At 41.7% G+C, this 22,696-nt stretch overlaps 1 protein-coding gene across 1 annotated transcript in view; it reads left to right on the forward strand.

Annotated features, from left to right (window-relative positions):
* Positions 1–4,907: 4,907 nt before the first annotated feature.
* Positions 4,908–22,696, forward strand: part of LOC124776481 (homogentisate 1,2-dioxygenase) — a 97,257-nt gene continuing 79,468 nt past the window's right edge. The window contains exon 1 of the mRNA XM_047251495.1: positions 4,908–5,025. Coding sequence (XP_047107451.1) covers positions 5,005–5,025 — 21 coding nt within the window. The 5' untranslated portion in view covers positions 4,908–5,004. The remainder of the gene's footprint in view (positions 5,026–22,696) is intronic.

Here is a 22,696-nt window from a genome sequence, read left to right on the forward strand (position 1 = left end):
GCAATTGTTTCCACCCCCCCCCCCCCCCCTCCCTTGCTCTTCCCTCGACTTCAACATCCCAGGAATAGGAGGGCTCTGGTTGTCACTCCACTGCTGTACAGTACCACAGTTTAACATAATTGTCACAGTACTTCTCGTTCGGGCATTACGCGCTGAAATGGTAAGGGCGGATAGAGAGACCAACAACCGGACAGTGTGGAAGTTGAAAGCTGCACTTTCCGGAGGTCATAACTGGGTACTGTCAGAACTGTGGCCAAAATTTTCACACACTATCGATTGCTAGGGTTTATCTCTTGCAAGTGTGCGTTTTTCTCTTTAAAATATTAAGTCAAGTTTGTGATCTTCCTTTGTAAGAGCTGAAGAAGCCAACAGATGATAACAAACTCCACTACAGAATGATAACGAGGGATCTCAATACAAAAGTAGGAGAAAAACTAAAATATCATTCTTCAGTGGGAAACCAGAAATGACGGAGATCACACAAGTCTGTACTGAAACGTAATGCCACCAATATTTTATGTGAAATCTGATAAATATTTTTAAATAAGACAGACGTTCAGAACATTCTACATCTATATTCTTCATGCTACATTTTTATTTCCCAATGTAGTATCCCTGACGACGAACACATTTCTCCCAACGAGAGACTAATTTGTTATACTGTCACTGTCCATGATAATGATAGAGGCTGAAGAAATTAATTAAAATTTGTGCTACCATCAGGATTTGAACCAAAGTCCCCTACTTACGAGGCAGATGTGCTAACAGAGCTGCACAGAGAAGATAAGTCTAGCACTCTTCCTAATACAAACTTCAATCATTCAGCCCATTTTCCCCTTCTCATACAGTTACTATTGCTGGGCCTCTCCGACAGCTTTGTACGTAATAGGGAAAATGGGTGGAAGGTTTGAACTGAAGTTTGTGTTGGGGAGGGCATTCGACTAAGATAGTCCATACAGCACTAGTAAATGAATCTCGGCAATGGTGACGATATGGGAAGTGGAAAATGAGCTTAAGGCTTGAACTGAATTTGTGTTAGGGTTGCATTGGGCTTACGTGGTGCATGTAGCTACGTCAGCTACAAAGCTGCGGTCTTGTGATGGTTAGCACATCTGCCTACGAAGCTGCAGAGTCTTGTTCAAGTCCTCGCTGTGGCACAAATTTTAATTTATTTCTCCAGCTTCTTCTCTCATCATCAAACTTAATTTGAGACTCGTATGTCTCAAAGAAGATTTAATTCCATCTGGTCAACGATTGTTTGACTTTGATGACAGAGCCGCGATATCACTTTTACTTACACCGCTTCATCACTATCATTGTCAAGTCGTCGAAGGTGCACTTTAAATTTTGTAACCAGATGAAAATTGGATGGAGCGAATTCGGGACTGAATATAGGACGGCCGATGACAGTGAACCCAATGCGTCGGACTGTTGCAGACGTCGCAGCACTCGTGTGTCATCTGGCATCTGAGTGGACGAACTCTTTGAATTCGAAACTCGATTACAGCTCGCTGTTTCTTACTCATCGATATAGTATGTCAACGAACAGGATTGGTGCCACTGGGTTACTGAGACCCCACGCGTTGAAGCTGCTGTCCCGAATCGTCAACAGTCTCTGTTTAGTGCGCAACCAGCGCACAGTGCTATATTGGGGGCATTTTTATTGAGAAACCTGTCACAGCAGACAAACATAGACAGGTACTGCAATGTGAATTTGTACCGACTGCACGGCGCGGCCGAATACTCCGAAACTGCTGGTTAGCAAGTCCGCACCGTACTGCGGTTGTCTTCGATTTATTTCAGATACATTCAGAGATCTGATCGTTATCCTTGACACCTTAGAATTCATTGGACATATTGTACAGTGGTCCCCTTATAATCCTGATTTCAACCAGTGTGATTATTTCTTATGGGGTTATCTGAAAGACAGGGTCTTTAAAAATGTACTGCAATTTCCAGGGAGATTCGTGCAACCGAAACTAGTGTTCTTCACAAGATCATACAAAACATTTCCATCGATTCTAAAATTGCATCAAGACACTAACAGTAGCAAGCTTTACAAAAAACATTGTAAATGTTTTGTGTGAAAAAGGTGACTGTTCAGTGTATAAAACTGTTAAGAAAGGGAAAATGTTACTACCCAATACGTGATTAGCTTTTTTTTCGCCAGTTTAGAATTTTTTGCGGTGCACCTAGGGACTTTTCACATGTCGTTGAAGGACATGGTCGAAAATTATTCGGCAGCACGGCTGTCAGCTATGAAGATCAGTAAAAACTGTCGAGAGGATTTTTTTGGTCCTAAATTGACATTTGGTCATCGTCATACAGCGGTTCAGGTCTAGGGTCCTGATTGCACAACTTACGGTTCAAACTCTGAACGGCTGTTGAATGCAAGTCTTTTAGGATCTTTTAGGACAAGAGTCGTACTTGTAAGTTCGGTTACGTGAAATATTATCCGTTTCGATGTAATCGGGATTTTTATGTTTCCTGACCAGGTTTAATCGGGAGTCGGGTTTTCGGGACAATCCTGTCCAGATCGGGGCACCTGGCAGCCCTGCTGCTTTCCTCGGTTGAAGAAACCATTATGTGTCAAGAACTTCTGGAATGGCGAAGAAGTAATTTTGGTGGTGGAAAGTTTCCTGAACAGCCAACATGTAGATTTCTACTATCAACGTTTCCGCCATGTCATCTTTTGTTGGAAGAGAAAAAGGTTGAATGTCTAGAGAAAAACTAACACCATCACTAAAAGTTATAATCGCAGTTTGATATTTTTTTTTTTGAGATAATAATTAAAACTTTATGATTGCCACTAGCACAAATAAAAAATTAGTAAAATTAAATAACTCCATCGATTTTGTTTCAAAAGCCTCATTGGTCTTCAACTAAGACAGCCGCAAAGAGTGTCAGAGTGTCGTTTCAGTCAGTTTACAAGAATAATTTCCGATTGACAACTTCAGTGATAACTACGAGATTTCTGTAGATTACCGTGTTGATAAGAAGCTCACCTCCTGTGAACCTTGCAGAACTAGCACTCCTGAAAGAAAGGATATTGCGGAGACATGGCTTAGCTACGGCCTGGGGGATGTTTCCAGAATGAGATTTTCACTCTGCAGCGGAGTGTGCGCTGATATGAAACTTCCTGGCAGATTAAAACTGTGTGCCGGACCGAGAATCCAACTCGGGACCTTTGCCTTTTGCGGGCAAGTGCTCTACCAACTTTTTTTTTAAATCTCGTTTTGTTCTATATTGTTCGTTGCAAACGTCTGATGACTTTCGTTCAGGTTGTTCGTTGTTCCGTTCACTCAGTTTTTTATTACAGAGGGTAGCTAAAATGGTTCAAATGGCTCTGAGCACTATGGGACTTAACATCTGAGGTCATCAGTCCCCTAGAACTCAGAACTACTTAAACCTAACTAACCTAAGGACATCACACACATCCATGCCCGAGGCAGGATTCGAACATGCGACCGTAACGGTCGCGCGGTTCCAGACTGAAGCGCCAGAACCGCTCGGCCACCAGCGGCCGGCGAGGGTAGCTAAACCCTCTGACCGAACACGCTGAGCTACCGTGCCGGCAAAAAATCTCATTTTGTTCGTTTAGTTCCTTGCATCTTCTCGAGGCGGACGTCGTAAGACGCCCGTTTAAGTTCGTCGTTGATCGATTAACTCAGTTTTTTTTTTTTTTTTTTTTTTTTTTTTTTTTTTTTTTTTTTTTTTTTTTTTTTTTTTTAATTACAGAGGGCAGCTAACCTTCTGACCGAACACGCTGAGTTACCATGCCGGCACAGAGCTAACCTAGCACGACTCACGCCCCGTCCTCACAGCTTTACTTCTGTCAGTACCTCGTCTCCTACTTTCCAAACTTTGCAGAAGCTCTCCTGCGAACCTTGCAGAAGTAGCATTCATGGAAGAAAGGATATTGCGGAGACATGGCTTAGCCACATTCTGGGGGATGTTTCCAGAACGAGATTTTCACTCTGCAGCGGAGTGTGCTCTGATATGAAACTTCCTGGCAGATTAAAATTGTGTGCTGGACCGAGACTCGAACTCGAGACCTTTGCCTTTCGCGGGCAAGCGCTCTACCAACTGAGCTACCCAAGCACGACTCACGGCCTGTCCTCACAGCTTTAGTTCTGCCAGTAGCTCGTCTCCTACATCCTTTCTTTCAGGAGTGCTAGTTCTGCAAGGTTCGCAGGAGAGCTTCTGTAAAGTTTGGAAAGTAGGAGACGAGGTACTGGCAGAGGTAAAGCTGTGAGGACGGGACGTGAGTCGTGCTTGGGTAGCTCATATGGTAGAGCACTTGCCCGCGAAAGGCAAAGGTCCCGAGTTCGAGCCTCGGCCCGGCACACAGTTTTAATCTGCCAGGAAGTTTCATATCAGCGCACACTCCGCTGCAGAGTGAAAATCTCATTCTGGAATAGATGACTGCTGGTTACAAGTATCGGAAAACTAACGTGTTGACGATTCCGGCTGTGTTAACCATCTGCGTCTACATCTACATACATACACCGCAAGCCACCGCATGGTGCGTTGTGGAGGGTACACTGTACCATAACCAGTCGCTTCCTTTCCTGTTCCACTTGTAGATATAGCGAGGGAAAAATGAGAGCCTAAATGCCTCCGTATGAGCCCTAATTTCTCGTATCTTATCTTCGCAGTCCTTAAGCGAAATGTACCTTGGCGGCAGTGGAATAATTCTGCAGTCAGCTTCAAATGCCGGTTCCGTAATTTTTCTCAATACTGTTCTTCGGAAAGAACGTCGCCTTTCCTCCAGAGATTACCATTTGAGTTCCCGAAGCATCTACGTAAACCAGAATTACACTCGAATGTTCATACTAAGACAGCGTAGGAATCTACATGATAAGGCCGCAACAGCACGCCGGAGCAGTAGAACAGGTTCTGGTCTTGTTTACTCGAGGGGATACACCGCCCGGCCTTGGGTCCCTGGCAACCGCTCCGTTGCTGCGCTGTTGACAACCGGCAGCTGCCGCAGACGAACGCGCCATGGACTTCGAGGGCCTCAAGGTAGGGCTGCAGCTCTCGTCTCATGTGCAGTCTCCGCCTAACACTGATGAAACTGTCTATTTGATTAGGTCCACAAAAGCATTGCTCGCCAGTTGCTGGAGTCATTTAGTGACTGAATCTGTTTTGACAACTCTAAATGACATATATTCGCTTGCATCTTCTCGTACAGTCTGGAGCTCCAATTAACGGTACGCCTGCATTCACATGTTATCACATATAAGGAAATAGGAAACTACGAATACACCACATTTGTCGTTCTAAGTACATGTCAGTCTGCTTTAAAGCTACAGACAGCAGCAAAATGTTCGTTTAATATTTGCTAGAGCAAATCCTACACGCAGCTTGTTTGTAACAGACTGCGCCACTGCGTTCCTCTTTTGATAGTGTAACGGCATTGTGACGAAGACAGACTGCTTTTCCGTTTCTGCTAGTCTGTACCTACCGCATTGTTCTTTCGTCGGCAGGAAATATCACTCGCAGCCTAGTGGAACATCAAAATTCTTGATGAACTGTTTCGAAATAGAAAAAAATATAACTAAAGGAATGTCTTTAAATGAACTGTTCCCAAGTAAGTACACGTAATATTATCATGAAAGGAACGTTGCATTCATTTGCGTATGTGGTCTCATTGGTTGAGCCTGGTGGCCTAGTGGCAAAGCGCGTGCCTAGAAATTGGAAGGTCGTGGTATCGAATCGCGTTCGGCTCACGAGAAATTTCACTCCGCCTTTAACATAAGCGTCACCTTTCAACGATGTGGACATTCGCCGAAAACGACTGGTGGTTCGCATTCAACGTTACACTATTAAGTCCCTTTTCCCCCTGTAGTATTGCTGAGGTAGGTTAGGGACACAGAAATCGCCGAAGTGGCGGACAATCGAAAGACTTGCGCCACACCACTCAGCCACACTGATTTATAATTATGGCTCCATTAAAGAAAAACAGAAACGAATTTTGATAGAGTTAATCTTTCCGTCATCGATTACTTTTTTCCGTCTAATACCACCCTAGTCCATCGCTGCATGACTTATGATAGCAACCTCACAGTGTGCCGTTAGACCACTCGGTGCGCCTTGACAGCGGCATCAGCTCTTTCGGTTCAAGCATACAGGAAAAACGCGTTCACTGTAATAGCTCCACTCTAATGCAACGATTATAATCATTCAGATATCTCGTTAAACGAAACACCTGATTTTTGCCATAGGTGAACCATTAGCATTCACGTTATCCGCACCATGAAAATCCCTTGAGGTAGGCGCATATCGAAGCAGTTTTCTTGTGCCTTTTTTGCTTTTTTAATGTCATATCAGCAACAGAGAGCACAGTATTATTATTTATATAGCCTTCTCGTACTATTTCTTGCCTTGCTTTTATTTATGACGTAAGAAAGTTACTGTGTTACAGGATTAGTATAACACTCTCATGCATTGCGTGTGTTGTATAGAAAAAGTGAAGGCTTCTGGGGCAAGTTTAGAGCAGTGACTTTTTGTCACTCTCCCTTCTCAATAGGCTAGTTTTTGCTTGTTACAAGCCCGTCTGTTGCTTACCGAGTAGAGAATGGCTGCAGTCGTTTGAAAACACCACCATTACAACTCGACTCTTTTGATATTCATGATGGATAAAGTGACGAGCGTTTTCCTTAGTGCTTGTTCAGACCTGCTGTACAAGCCGTTTCTCTCGAAAATGTGTGTCCGATCTGGTTCCGGTAAAATGCGTCTAAGGCAAACCGATAGGGGCGAATTTAATGGTTACCTGTAAGCTGTTTCGAAATGAATTAAACGAACCCAGCTTGATTTCCATGATGGATAAACTGACGACCCATGTTCCTTAGCGCTGTTTATACTGGGTGCTTCGGACTTGTTGTAAAGGCTGTTTTTCTCAAAAATGGTATGTCCGATTTTTTCGGATGAAATGTGGCCTATGCAAACCGATAGAAGCGAATTTAACGATTTGCCTTACGCTACCTGTAAGCTGCTTACACCAACTTAACTACAGAATTTGGAATAGCAATATAGTACAAACTTAGTACCATTGAGTAGAGAGCTCTATAAATTGACCATTTCCGGCTGGATAATTTTTTTTCATGTGGCACTGATTCGATACCTTGAAAAAAACTGCTGGAGCTGATGATTCGAGCAGAGTTCAAGAAAGAATTTAAAAAAAAGTTAGGACAAGAGATGTGCTTTCAAATACGAAGGAAAACGTTTTCTGTGATTTTCTGCTCTGGACAAGCTTTAATTATCCATTTCCCCACTTATAAAAAGTTATTAATAGGGATTTTTTTCCTGTTTTGATTTGCGATACTCTCGAAATGCTTTCCGCGTTCTTCTAAGCACAGCCCGTTTGAGCACTGTAAGTACTCACAAGTACCTCTCCATCTATTGGCGGTAATCTTTCATCTCATTTTTCATTATATGGCAATGTCTTTGAAGCGTCCCGAAAGAAGTAATCGAAGGAGCTAAGTCACTTGCATTTTTCTATCGATTTACAAAACAGTCACGCCTAGCCACTTAATAATGTGCCACCTGTACTCTAGCCGTAACTCATTAACAACTATGTTGCTAATAGGACATCTTTCAGCTATTGTGTAAATGATAATTTGATTAGACTGAGTCCGCAGCAGACATCTGTCATCTAGACATACTGGACTCTTTGTGACGTAACCATTGATGGTTTTTTTCTTCTGACCTTTAGTGAACATTGTAGATAGTTACTTCGCTATTCGATCTCAGGTGAAATATTGGAGACATTGCACGAGCTTGGATTGGGAAAGCTTGAGGAAAGAAGTTGTTTTCTTTCTTTTTCATAAGAACCAACCTGTGATTTGCGTTAAGCAATCTAGGGAAATCACGAAAAATCTAAACACGGATTCCCGGACGGAGATTTATGCTGTCGGCTCTAGTCCGCAGTCTCACTCCCTCCACCAGATTTGAAGTCTCCTCATCAATCCATGTTATGCAATTTGGAAAGTACAGATTCTGATTTAGTAAACAGTTGCGGCAGACGATTTCAGTCTGTAAATCAGATGCGCATAATGACTGATGAACATAAACGTAATAAAGACGTACAACACAATGATGTGAAATTCTGTATAACGTAATACAGTTCACCCCAGAAGACTGTGCGAGAAGATGTCAATCAAGATTTATTGCTCCCAGAATCTACGAGTTGGCTCTAATGCGTCTACTGACTTGCTTGATGCGATTGTGTTCCATTTTCAAATGGACATTATGGCTGAAAAACATGTCGCGAGCAACTTGTTTTTTTCTTCTTCTTCTTCTTTTTTGGTAGTCAGTCCTGTGACTGATTTGATGCGGCAGGCCTGAGCCAACCTAACCATTTCAGAGTAGCATTAGCAAACATCCTCAATTACCTGCTGGATGTATTCCAATCTCTGCCATCCCCTACAGTTTTTACTCTCTACAGGTCCCCTCTAGTACCATGGAAGTTATTCCTTGGTGTATTGTCCCATCTCCTATCGCCTTGCCCCTTCTTCTCGTCAGTGTTTTCCATATGTTCCTTTCCTTGCCCATTCTTCCTCGCCCATTCTTCCTCATTCCTTACCTCACCAGTCCATCTAATTTTCAGCATAATTCTATAGCATCTCACCTCAAATGCTTCGAGTCTCTTCTTTTCTGTTTTCACACAGTCCATATTTCACTAGCATACAGTACTAGTCAGCTTTTTTTTTAGGTCCTCCTAGCTTCATCCAGCATATGTTAATCTGCTTCCAAGCTAGCACAATTCATTCGCTTCGTTCACTTTGTGTTCTCCAATTCTGACGTCAAGTTTATTGCAGGTCTCGTTTCTGCTTCGTTTCATTACTTTTGTCTGTCTTCGATTTACTCTCGACCCATATTCTGTACTCCTTAGACTGTTCATTCCATTCAACATATCCTTCAATTCTTGCTCACCTTATCTCGCACATTATCAGCGAATCTTATCGTTGACAACCTTTCACCCTGAATTTTAATCCCACTCGTGAACCTTTCTTTCATTTCCGACAGTGCTTATTCGATGTATAGAAAGACTACACCCCTGTCTTATACACTTCCGATCTGAGCACTTCGGTCTCGATCTCCCATTGTTATTTTTCCTTCTTGGTTCTTAACATATTGTATGTTACCAGTCTTTCCCTATAGCTTTTACACATGTTTTCCTGAGAATTTCTACAATGCTGCACCATGCTGCAATCTTGATATTGCGATAATTTTGGCAATTTCTCCAAGCGCTCTAAGGGTATCAAATGCCTCTGTGCTAGAATATGACATTACTAAACACTGCGAGGACTACCAAAGATAATTTTGACAGTGCAGTGCCAGATCACATCTTGGCACACACGAAGAATGACAAAGGCCACCAGGAAACGCAAATTACGCACTCTGTTGTCAACAGTTCCACTCGCTACAGTTGAGCTGACGCCGTGTGCTGCTAGGCGAGAACTTTTAGGTGGCGTCATAGAGTCGGTACAAAATAAAAATAAAATCACGAAAAATGTGCAGCTGTCACAGTTCTATTCAATGGTACTGATTTTGTGCCATGCTCCCATTTGAAATTCTAAAGTTGAGATTGTCTTTCCTCGTTTCCGACCAGCTTCCACAAAATGTAAGGTTTATTAATAAGCTATGGATCAATGGTAACGTGCCGCCTGGTCGAATAAATCACGTTTCTTGTTACACCAGGTCGCTGGTCGTGTTCAGTTCGCCGTCATCCAGACAAACGGCTGTTCGAACCACTCACCGCGCCATAGACGCAGATCGACTGGGCTATATTATGCTATAGAGGACAGTCACATGGGTTTACTTTGAACCGTTCACAGTAATCGAAGCACCATGACAACATGACATGTGAACATTATTGCGGAACAGCTGCATGCCTTCGTGCCTGATGTCTTCCCCGATGGCGACGGTGTCTTCTAGCAGGACAACTGTCTCTGTTCAAGGCCAGAATCGTAGTTTGAGAAGCTGGATAGCGGACTAACGATGATGTCTTGACCCCTAAATTCATCTGATCTCAACCCAATGAATCACATCTGGGACGCTTTCGGCAGCCTGCTCTGCGCCCAGAAACAACCTACCCTTAATTTACGCGTATTTAGTGACCTGTGCATAGACGTATGGTGCTACACACTTCCGGAAACCTACCAAGTACTTGTCGAACCCATCCCACGCAGAACCGCCGCTGTATTGTATTCCAAAGATGGATCAACACACTATTAAGAAGGTGGTCATGACGTTTTAATTCAATTGTGTGGTATGTTTTCCTAAATCACATTTTACCAGAAACAGGATTTTTCAGGGAAAAGGGCCAGTGCGGTAGATCTGAAGTATCCTGTGTAAGCACAGCCGAGAAAGTGCGACTTGTTGCAAGTGCTTTTGCACACCTTAATGTTTTTTGGAAATTTGTGGTAAGGTTCTATGGGACCAAACTGTTAAGGCCATTAGTCCTTAGAATTACACACTACCTAAACTAACTTACGCTAAGGACAACACAAACACCCATGCCCGAAGGAGGACTCAAACCTCCGAGGGGGGGGGCGACCCGGCGAACCGCGAGAAGTCGCCCGGACCGCGCGGCTATCCCGCGCTGCCGCCTTAATGTCTCAGATATATTTCTATGAGGAAATGTGAAGAGCGAACCTTATGTCACCTCACGGGATCCAAAAATGGACTGATGGTATGAATTTTCGTAACTTTTGAACGAAACTAACGCAGACCTCAAACGATCAGAACAGGTCGGCAGTGACTGCTAGAACGGAACACCCTCCGCCAAGCACCGAATGGTGGTTTGCGGAGTATGTATGCAGACGTAGACGACATGTAATCGGGTTTCAAGCTAGATACTTTAAACGCAGTCAGTGAAATAATCACGAGCTTAACATAAAGAATGAATGCGTCATCCATTTCAAATCTTTGCGTCTTTTCCTCAGTGCTTGTATAGCTTATCGTGTGATACGTGAGTTTTGGTAAAAATATGATTATTAATTCAATATTGCACACAGAAACATAACAGAACCCGTTCATGTGATAATCGAAATATAACCTTCGCTGTTCTACTCGATACTTTATGGGCACGGGAGCACAAGTGCACAATGGACACTTCGGAGCGGACAAGATTCTTTGGCAGAAAAAAACTGTCTTCTCTGCTGTATCTATCATCGATAAGAGTTTGCCGCATACAGATTCTGACTCACTTTATGTCATTACAACTTCCATATCGGCCAATAGGTCAACATACAACGCATGAGTATTTGAAACAATAAATAGTTGTTACAGTTTAAGGCATGCTGTAGCTTTTAAACTATTCATATTCTTCACGACCATTGAGTATGTACTGTAGCAATTACTTTTCTGTCTGTTTCTTCTACAAGAGGCTCGAGCTTCATTTTTTATTTGTTTATGTTTTTTTCAGTGTTTCTGTGATTTGCATGCCGTTTTTATGTGATTTGCGTAAATATTCGTGCTTGTGTCGTCGCGTTTAATTGTTTATACTGTGTCTCTGAGGTAGGGAATCAGCCTTATATTCTCCTGACAGGATGCAGGAAACTGCCCAGAAATAACGTGCAGATTAGCCAGTTCAGCGAATCACATGACTGGTTCAACTCTTTTGTTTCGCCATCTACCGGTCTATGCGTACGCTATAAGAGCAGCTTCTGCGAAATATAACCTCAATCTCGTGTAATTTAACTCCGGTGGAGTTGCACCGAATGGCTCCATGGCTGGACCCTTCTTGCGTAATCACTAGCTGCATTTCGTATGGGTATCAAAAAGGCGTAGTTCTGCTAACTAGCGTTACGTCCCTGTGCATTTCATGTGCAGTCTCCTGATCTTTTACTTATCGTCTGCTGTATTAGGAAAAACAGAGTATACCGCAAGTAGTTACTCGTATATGACTTCCTAACTTTTCTTAAACCATTGCATAATGTGTGCTTAGGGTACTTGACAGTGTTCGTATTCTTTTGACTCGCAACAGCTTGTCGGGAAAGCACTTGTCGCTCATGAATCCGTGTGATAGGCTCCGTGCCAAGGTCAGTGACAAACTTCATGTAAATAACACTCACAAAGCTTTAACGTTGCCAACTCTGCGCGCGCGCGCGCGAGCTCACACACACACACGCGCGAGGAGAAAAAGAGACAGACAGACAGTCAGATACATACTCTAAGGTGACAAAAAGTCATGCAGTAGCGATATGTACATATACAGATGGTGGTGGTATCGCTATACAAGGTATAAAAAGGCATTAATGGAGCTGTCATTTGTTATCAGGTGATTCATGTGAAAAGGTTTCCGACGTGATTACGACCGCACGACGGGCTTTAACTGATTTTGAACGCAGAATGGTAGTGGGAACTCGACTCATGAGACATTCTGTTTCCGAAATCGTTAGGGAATTCAATATCTCAAGATCCACAGTGTCAAGAGTGTGCCGAGAATACCAGATTTCCAGCATTACCTCTCACCACGGACAACGCAGTGGCCGACGGACTTCACTTAATTACCGAGAGCAGAGGTGTTTGCGTAAATTTGTCAGTGCTAACAGACAAGCAATCCTGCTTAAAATAACTGCAGAAATCAATGTGCAATGAACGACGAACGTATCCGTTAGGACAGTGCGGCAAAATTTGGCGTTAATGGACTATCGCAGCAGACGACCGACGCTTGTGCCTCTGCTAACAGCACAACATCGCCTGTGGTGCCTATCCTGGGCTCATGACCAACTGGAAAACCGTGGCCTGTCCAGATGAGTCCTGTTTTCAATTGGTAAGAGCTCATGGTAGGGTTCGAGTGCGGCGTAGACCCAATGAAGTCATGGACAGAAGTTGTCAAAAAGACACCGTGCAAGCTGGTGGTGGCTCTATGATGATGTGGGCTGTGTTTATATGGAATAGACTGGTTCCTCTGGTCCAATTGAACTGATCACTGACTGTAAATGGTTATATTCGGTTACTTCTAGACCATTTGCAGCCATTCGTGGACATCCTGTTCCCAAACAATGATGACATTTTTATGGACGGCAATGAGCCGTATCACCAAGCCACAATTGTTCGCGATTGGTTTGAAGAGCATTACGGACAAATGAAACGAACGATTTGCAATCCAGATCGCCCGCCATGTATCCCATAGGACATTTATGGTACATAATCGAAAGGTCAGTTCGTGCACAAAATCCTGCACTGGCAGCACTCTCTCAATTATGGACACCTGTAGAGGCACCATGGGCTCAATATTTCTGCAAGAGGCTTCCAACGACTCGTTGAGTACATGCCAGGTCGAGTTGCTGCACTACGCTGGGCAAAAGAATCTCCGACACGTTACTAAACGGTATCACATGACGGTTGTCACCTCAGTGTATTTGTAAAGGAGTGTTTTTCTAGTATTTGTAACCCCCGCTATATGTGAAAGGAAGAGCAAATGAAATACGATGGCATATCGAAAGATTTTTACTTATTCAATTACCATGTAATTAATTAATTCAACAACCAAACACTAGGAACTCCTTTTCCCAAAAGGTTCCTCTTTAACAGTTATGAACTTTCAGATTATTTCCAATCAGCAACAACTAGTGTTAGCATAGTCACGTGACGTCATTCAACAAACTAAAATAAAATACAAAAGACCATTCATCTACAAAAAATTCTACTCTGTTAACTTTCACTTGTTATACACTATGTGGTCAAAAGTATCTGGACACTCCCAAAAACATACGTTTTTCAGATTAGGTGTATTGTGCTGCCATTTACTGCCAGATACTCCATATCAGCGACCTCAGTAGTCACTAGACATCGTCAGAGAGGAGAATGGGGCGCTCCGCGGCACTCACGGACTTCGAACGTGGTCAGGTAATTGCGTGTCACTTGTGTCATACGTCTGTACGCGAGATTTTCACACTCCTAAACATCCCTAGGTCCACTGCTTCCGATGTGATACTGAAGTGGAAACGTGAAGGGACACGTACAGCACAAATGCGTACAGGCCGACCTTGCCTGTTGACTGACAGAGACCGCCGACAGTTGAAGAGGGTCGTAATGTGTAATAGGCAGACGCCATACATCTATCCAGACCGTCACACAGGAATTCCAAACTGCGTCAGTATCCACTGGAAATACTATAACGTTTAGGCGGGAGGTGAGGAAACCAGGATATCGTGGTCAAGCAGCTGCTCATAAACCACACATCACGCCACCATATCGCTTGGTGTAAGGGGCGTAAACATTGGACGATTGAACAGTGGAAAAACGTTGTGTGGAGTGACGAATCAACGTACACAATGTGGCGATCCGATGGCAGGGAGTGGGTATGGCGAATGCCCGGTGAACGTCATCTGCCAGCATGTGTAGTACCAACAGTAAAATTCGGAAGCGGTGGTGTTTTGGTGTGGTCGTCCTTTTAATGGAGGGAGCTTGCACCCCTTGTTGTTTTGCGTGGCACTATCACAGCACAGGCCTACATTGATGTTTTAAACACCTTCTTGCTTCCCACTGTTAAAGAGCAATTAGGGGATGGCGATTGCATGTTTCAACACGATCGAGCACCTGTTTATAATGCACGGTCTGTGGCGGAGCGGTTACACAACAATAACATCCCTGTAGTGGACTGGCCTGCACAGAGTCCTGACCTGAATCCCATAGAACACCTTTGGGATGTTTTGGAACGCCGACTTCGTGCCAGGCCTCACCAACCGACTTCAATACCTCTCCTCAGTGCAGCACTCCGTGAAGAATGGGCTGCCATTCCCCAAGAAACCTTGCAGTACCTGACTGAACGCATGCCTGAGAGAGTGGAAGTTGCTAAGGGTGGGCCAACACCATATTTAATTCCAGCATTACCGATGGAGAGCGCCACGAACTTGTAAATCACTTTCAGTCAGGTGTCTGGTTACTTTTGACCACATAATGTGTTATAAAAGTCACTGTCTTGGTCACAGGCTACTTTATTAAAACTGATACATGATTTGCAGCCACCATCAGATCTAATGTTTACAGCATTGACGTGTAGGCGCATGTTAAATAATTCTGATGATTCATTGAAAGCCAAAAGTGGTAATCAAGTTAATAAAGAATCCTGTGGTCAAAACATTGACTTTTATAATCTAATTTGGTATAAATGTCACAGGTCTCTTCCACATGTCCAAACGCCCTCATTTCGTGCTTTTACTTGTTGGAGAACGAGAAGCAGTCATATAGCGAGATGTCTTGTGAACAACGTAGTGAGCCAGCATTTTATGATTACACATAAATGTTTTTTCAGTAGTACATCCAGAATTTAGCTTCTTCTCTAACCCTGCAAGCAGACCTGTACATGATAACCTATAACATATTTTCCTCCTCGTTTCCTTGCTATACTAGTGTTGCAGGACGGCAAGAGCGTGAATCATCTTCGAAGGACCCCTCTTCCAAAACACAATACTTAAATTTCAGCCTATCACCTTAGCACGGACACTCTCATAAATGCGTTAAAAAAAAACAATAGTACCCTTCTACATCAGTCCTTGTTTCTAATCCCTTTTTTCCCACACAGGGTGACCCAGGAGGAATGGTCGATATCTATGGATATGACAGGATTGCTCGTTTGAAACAAAACTTCGTAAGGACATGTATTCTATTCCGAATTATTTCTGAGATAGAACACATTTAATGTACATTTATTTGCTTTTGAGCTAGTGGCGTACACGTACATGTCTTACCCAATCAATCTCTTTGACGTTTTATTCTAGCCCAACTTACAGGTATTCTTCCAAGTTCCTATTTTTCTTCTCAGCGTGTAGTTCAACAGCATCTGTAGGAACAATAACACTTGTCGAAATGGTGCAGTGTGGTCTTACTGCCAGCACTGTACATCAGCTTTAATGTGACACGTACGATAATGCTTAGAGGTGAAATTGTTAAAAATTAGTATTTTTCAATCGACAGTTTGTAAAACACATGTTGTAATGTTTACGAACTATTGCACATATGTAAACCTGACAATATATTAAATAATACAAAAAAATAAATAACAACAAATATTAACCGTATTCCATGTGAGAAACTGTTCGGAATAGGACATAAGTTTACACGAAACTTTTTGCTCCCTGCTATATCTCTGAATGTTAGCCGCTCGTCCTGGAACATTCTGAATGTCATACGAAAATCATACTATGAAAAATTCATCTTGGAATAATATTTGTCTGTAAATGATTCTATTACATCTTTCCTATTTCCAGCGGAATATTCGGTTATTATCATAAGATGTGTGGACCAACGACTAACTCATTGTCACATATTGAAAAATACGGTTTTGGTGTGACTTCTGTTTTCTATACTGCTATTGCTTAAAACTTATTGCATGTTGGTTTTCGTCCTGGAATCTTCCACCGAAGATCCCTATAAGAACGCTAACAAGCAACGTATCAGCAAGTGCTCACGAAAGATTTAGCAATTTTTACAGCTGACTGATACACTGGTCTGATATTAACATATATTTACACTGGAATTTTAAAACGTTTTTCATCTCAACTACATTTAGGCTAGGTGCTTCTCTTCTTTCTACATATATAATTTAAGTTATAGTCAACTTCATCATCATTTTACACAATATATTTTTTAAAACAAATCCACTCATGCAGCAGGGTCTAGCATCAGATTGTGAGAGCAGGAAAATGTACAGCTGTGCAGTTCACTGTAGTAAGCTTTAACTACACTGAGGTGACAAAGTCATCCGTTAGCGATACGCACATACAGAGATGGCGGTAGTATTGCTTACACAAGGTATAAAGGGACACTGCCTTCGCGGAGCTCCCATTTGTACTCAGGTGATTCATGTGAAAAGGTTTCCGACGTGATTGTGGCCGCACAGCGGAAATCAACAAACTTTGCACAGGGACTTGTAATGGGAGCTACACGCATGGGACATTCCATTTCGGAAATTGTCAGGGAATCCAATATCCCAGAGATCCATAGTGTCAAGAGAGTGCCAAGAATAACAAATTCCCGGCATTGCCTCTCACCACGGACAATACTGTAGTCAACAGTACCTTCAGGTGTGCCCAAGGGAAGCGTGTTCGGACCCTTGAGACATCACTTAGCGACCGCGAGCAGTGGCGCTTGCAAAGTGTTGTCAGTGCTAACAGACAGGCAACACTGCGTGAAATAACCGCAGAAATGAATGTGGGACGTGCGACGAACGTATCCGTTAGAGCAGAGTGACGAAATTTGGCGTCGGTGGTCTACGGCAGCTGACGACTGACCTTTACTAACAGCATGACATTGCCTACAGCGCCATTCCTGGGTTCACGACCATATCGATTTGTCCCTAGACAACTGGAAACCCGTGGTCTCGTCAGACGAGTCCTGATCTCAGTTGGTAAGAATTGATGGTAGCGTTCGAGTGTGTAGTAGATCCCCCGAGGCCATGGACCCAAGTTGTCAACAAAGTACTGTGAAAGCTGGTGGTGGCTCTGTGATGGTGTCGGCACTGTTTATATGGAATGGACTGGGTCCTCTGGTCCAACTGAATCGAGAATTGACTGGAAATGGTTATATTCGACTACCTGGAATCCATTTGCAGCCATACATGGACTTCATGTTCCCAAACAATGATGTCATGTCACTGGGCCACAATTGTTCACGACTGGTTTGATGAACATTATGAACAATTCGAGCAAATGATTTGGCCATCCAGATCGCCTGGCATAAATCCACTGAACGTTTATTAGACATGATCGAGAAGTCAGTTCTTGTACAACATCCTTCATTGGCAACACTTTCGCAATTATGGACCGCTGTAGAGGCAGCAAGGTTCAATATTTCTGTAGGGGACTACCAACGACTTGTTGACTCCAAGCCACGTTCAGCTGCTGCACTAGGCCGGACAAAAGAAGGTCCGATACTGTATTAAAAGGTATCCCCTGACTTTTGTCTCCTCAGAGTACATTATTAATGAGTCACCTGCCGCTAGTTGTGTCAAATAGACATGTCAGAAAGAGAAGTGAAATATACAGAATAGTCCAGAGCTCTGAAAAACGCATTTACAACATAAACAGGGGGACAAACAGAAATTGAAAGCAAAGTAGTATGAAACGGGACAGGGGGGAAAACCTGAGGGTCTCGTTTACTAACTACAGATCAATTGGAATGAAAATAAATCTAATCTAACATGCTGGCCATTTTGAAATCTGCCATCTTGGATAGAGAATTATCAGAGAAAAATAATGACGCCTCTCATCTGAGCATAGCTTTATCACTCTCGTGTTATGACCGATGTTTCTCTCTTACAGGTGGAGTGAAAGTAGTTGGCGGTATCATATAATTCGAAAATGAATAAAGTTATGCTCAAATAAATACACCACTGTTATCTTTTCTGTGTAATTATCTATTAGTCTGATATTTCACATGACCTCCATTCCATTTGAAATTCTTTGAAGAAGGCGGCTTCCAAACCCACCATGTTGGTAACTTACCTTCACAGGTTTTCCCCCCTCCCAATCCTACATAACTTGATCGAGCATGCCTCACCTCAGAACCTCAGTTCTGCCTGTACCTCTTTCACCTTGCGTTACTGGAAACCCTGGGAGAAAGTATATGACGAAAACGTCATTGTAACACTTAGTACAATGGGTAAGTATGTCTGCCAATCTTTCTTTTTCACTACAGTACTTTATCTCAAACGAACCTTCTTCATATTTCTCACTACCATAGTGGAATTTCGCATCTATATCTTTGCTTTGTTGAACTAAATCTTCTGATTTGATCATTAGAATATACTTTGATTGTCTACATAAAGAGTGGTCTTCACTTCTCTTCTGGACAGCTCTTGTAGCAGGGTCTTGATGTGTTTTACTTCTTTGGTATGCTCTGCCAGGGAAATGTAATCTACTTCAGTTGGTGAAGTAGCTACAACACCTTGTGTTATGGGACATCAACTAATGTTAACCATCTACTTGAAAAAACATACATTTATGTGGAACAACACTGCCCATAGCAGTGACCTCTTTTCTAAACAAATAGTTTCTTGAAATTTATATAAATACAAGAATTTTTGCTTATAGGATAATTTCTTGTCTAACAATTTACAAATTTCAGTCACAAGACTGATGTAGTTGACAGATGCTTAAGTACATTACCCAGCACCTATGATCTCTTGAAAGACAGCTGAACCCAAAAAGGTGCTGCCATACAGGGGTGTGGGAATGGATCCACCCACATCTTACAGTTTTCTCCCTAGATTTCTCATCACATACTCCAATGAAAAGGTAACTTCCTGTCTAGCTTTCACATCAAATCCTGAAACATTGTTTTATGTACTAAGTATGCTGCTCAATATCTCCCTCAAATCACGTGGCAAATGTTTTGCCTATCTATATCGAAAAAATAAGTATTCAGATTTATGTCAGAATGGATTAAAAAGTGTTCACACATATGGAACATTAATAAACAGAGTTTAATGCAACGAAAAAACGAACTAATAAGGTAATATACACATATATATCTCAAAGTAACACTTACTTAGATAATCAGATGAAAAGAAATTATGTGCACAAGCATGACAAGTTGGACTGCACTGAGGAAGTATCCAACAAATGCCTACAAAATGAGTTATGGACCATAGTGCATGTGCTGACATAAGAATTATGTGTTGACATACACATGTGTTTGGTTTGCACATATGAAATTTAAAGATACTATTAATAATATTTACAGTACACATGAGTAAAATGAGTCTTCACCCAATTTTATCACACCACCCATGACTTTACCAAAAAGAGTTCCTGACAATTAAATTAAATCACTTTCTGCAGAGTACACAAGAATAATAATAATATTCAACACTAAAAGCATTTTAAAATAAGAAATTATCATTAGATATTTAATGGCATTGTCACATTTCAAAATTGTAAAAGATCTACCCATTTAGTCATATGGCATATATGTATCAAAATCTAGAGCACAAATCTATTACATACCAGAATTATATAGTGGTATGAACCTGCAAATATAGTATGGCATAGACTTAAACTCAGTCTATAAACGAAACAGAAGTTTAGCAATCACATCATCTTACGTACTACATTTTTGACAAAGGAGAAAAAAATGGATACTTATGGATCATGTCTATAAGCTTTTAGTTCAGTGATATTGCGTAATCCAAACAACTTCTATTAGGATGCGGATTTTCAAGAATTTTGAATGGTCCTATACAGTGGTGGATATAAGAACTTTGCGCCCCTAGGCAGACCATATTATATGCAACCCCCCCCCCCCCCCCCAAAAAAAAAACTTTTTTAATATAATAACTATTACCCGATCACTTCACAGTTTCCGTTTTGTGTGGGAGATCTGTTAGCTGTTTCCGTACTCTACTATTCATTGTTCTGATGGACGTGTCAGCGGTGTAGTCGCGCTCGATCAAAATGTAATACGGTTCCTGAAATGTGCGTGGTGTATGGCAGCGGATATAACAAACTTAAAACTGTATTGTGTTAACACATACTTCTGTCGAAAGGCAACATAAACGAACACAAGGAAAATAACTTTTCTTTTGTAGCCTAAAAATTCAGCAGAGCGTGTAGGAGACAACGGATTTTTGTTATACATTCCGTTTTAATATGTTCTTTTACGTGATACCGTTGAAAATGAAAATAAAAAAGTACTTTTACAGAGATGCGTTCAAAATTAAAATCAAACTGTCATTTAACGATTTAATAACTTAAATGTGTAGCAGACAAAAAAACACGTTCGGTATTAATACATGAATCTATAAGAAACCGTAAGAAATGAAAATTAAATAGAGATTTCGGTGCACGAACTAATAACTAAATACAAACAAATACAGAACTGGATTTGCGATTACATAATTTTACAGACTAGAGTGGAGAAACCAAATTTGCTTTAGAATCTAATAGTTAATGTGTAAAGCATTAGGGTCCATGTAGCTAGATGCTGCATAATAAGTGTACACAATAACATTAATACAATATGTAAGAGCTGAGCAGTTTTGTACTGCAGCTTCTGCTCTCACCATAGCTCTTTCTAACGGTATTCGCAAAGCTTTTACTTATTTATCGACAGAACTGAATTACGTTATTTATTAACACCTTTTCATCTGAGCTTACTACTCTTCGATAACGAATATTTCCGCGGTAACTATACATTCCAACAGACGCCAAGAATACACATCAGTTATACTGCAGTATAAGTTGACTGTTCAGCGCAGAGCGGCCTGGGTCACGGGTATTGTTTCGTATGGTCTGGCGCCTTCGGTCATGTCTACACGTAAATGAAGTTTAGTTCCGCGTTCTGCCATCTGTAGGTAATACGTAGCCTTTAAATCCAATGAATGTGTCCTAAGTTATAATAAAAACCACATTATAATCTTAAATTTTTATAACTAATGTGAATAAATAAACAAACTCACCAGTCGGCAAAGTTTGCGTCTGGCTTTGATGGCAGAAAACTCGCTGCTCGTATCTTCATAGTTCAGACGGTTATCAGTTAGGAGGTCGGCTTCAATGTGAAGAATGGACAACGCGTTCAATCTCTCCCCAGACAACGTAGAACGTAGGTACGGTTTCAGTCTTTTAAGAGCCGAAAACGAGCGTTCTGCTGAACAATTTCTAAAGTGCCATGCATAGAAATATTCTAAGTGCAATGTCAATATTCGGAAACACGAACTGTAACCTCTCTCTTCGTAAAAATTTACTCATTTCGACTGGTATGTCGCTGAGATGATTTCAAAAGTACACATTCACAAGGGAAGGAAGGCTCTAAATCAGTAAAAATATGACGCTTGGAGTTTTGCTGCACATTCAGCAATATAGTCATGTGAATTGTTATTAAGGTTACTGAAAACTGTGAAGGAGTCCAACAGTGTTCTGTAGCTTCCTTCCTCCTCACTAATTCGGCGTACAAGTCGTCGAGTACTGGGAGAAATGTTTCGACTCTAAATTTTTCCCGTCGTCAGAAAAACTTCTTCAGAGTCTGCTTCTTCGTCGTCACGAAGTTTGCGTTTTCGTTAACTTTTATAGGTCCACTCATAGTCTCTTATCAGTCACTATCTCCATGAATTTATTTTCATAATAATCGAACATGCCACGAACAGATGCAATAAATCTTACAAGTGATTCATATAATTCATGCTCTATTTTAGTATTAATATTTTCACTTTGTAATGTCAGATTTACACTATTAAGTCTCTGGAGTATGTCCTCCAAACTTTTATCATGAATACTGTTTCTAGTCAGCTGAGTTGACTCAATAAAGCTGAAACCTCATTTCGCAAAAGTGGTTTTTTAGCATTTTTTTGACAATATGTGTGAGGGCACTAATAACGCCCTCCCAGTTTTCATATAGACTTACACCCGCTTCCTCTCTTCCTGACCAACGTGTTTTTTATAAGTTTTTTAACGTTTTACTTCCTGATTTCATGAAAGAAAGACGTCTATCCCAACGCTATGTAAGAGCAGAGGAAAAATTATAAAGATTTTGTGCTACATGGAAAAATGAACATGCTTCTCGACAACAGCTTGCAGCACTAGTGACTACTAAATTCAAAGAATGTGCTGCACGAGGCACATAATGCGCTTTCGGATTTCGTTCCTTAATTCGTGCCTGCAAACCAATGTAGGTTCATGACTGCTTTCGTTGTGATATGACTGGCCTCTACAGTCAGTAATATCAGTGGAATTTGTAGACATGA

This window comes from Schistocerca piceifrons, chromosome 2 (genome assembly GCF_021461385.2).
Source record: "Schistocerca piceifrons isolate TAMUIC-IGC-003096 chromosome 2, iqSchPice1.1, whole genome shotgun sequence".
NCBI lineage: Eukaryota > Metazoa > Arthropoda > Insecta > Orthoptera > Acrididae > Schistocerca > Schistocerca piceifrons.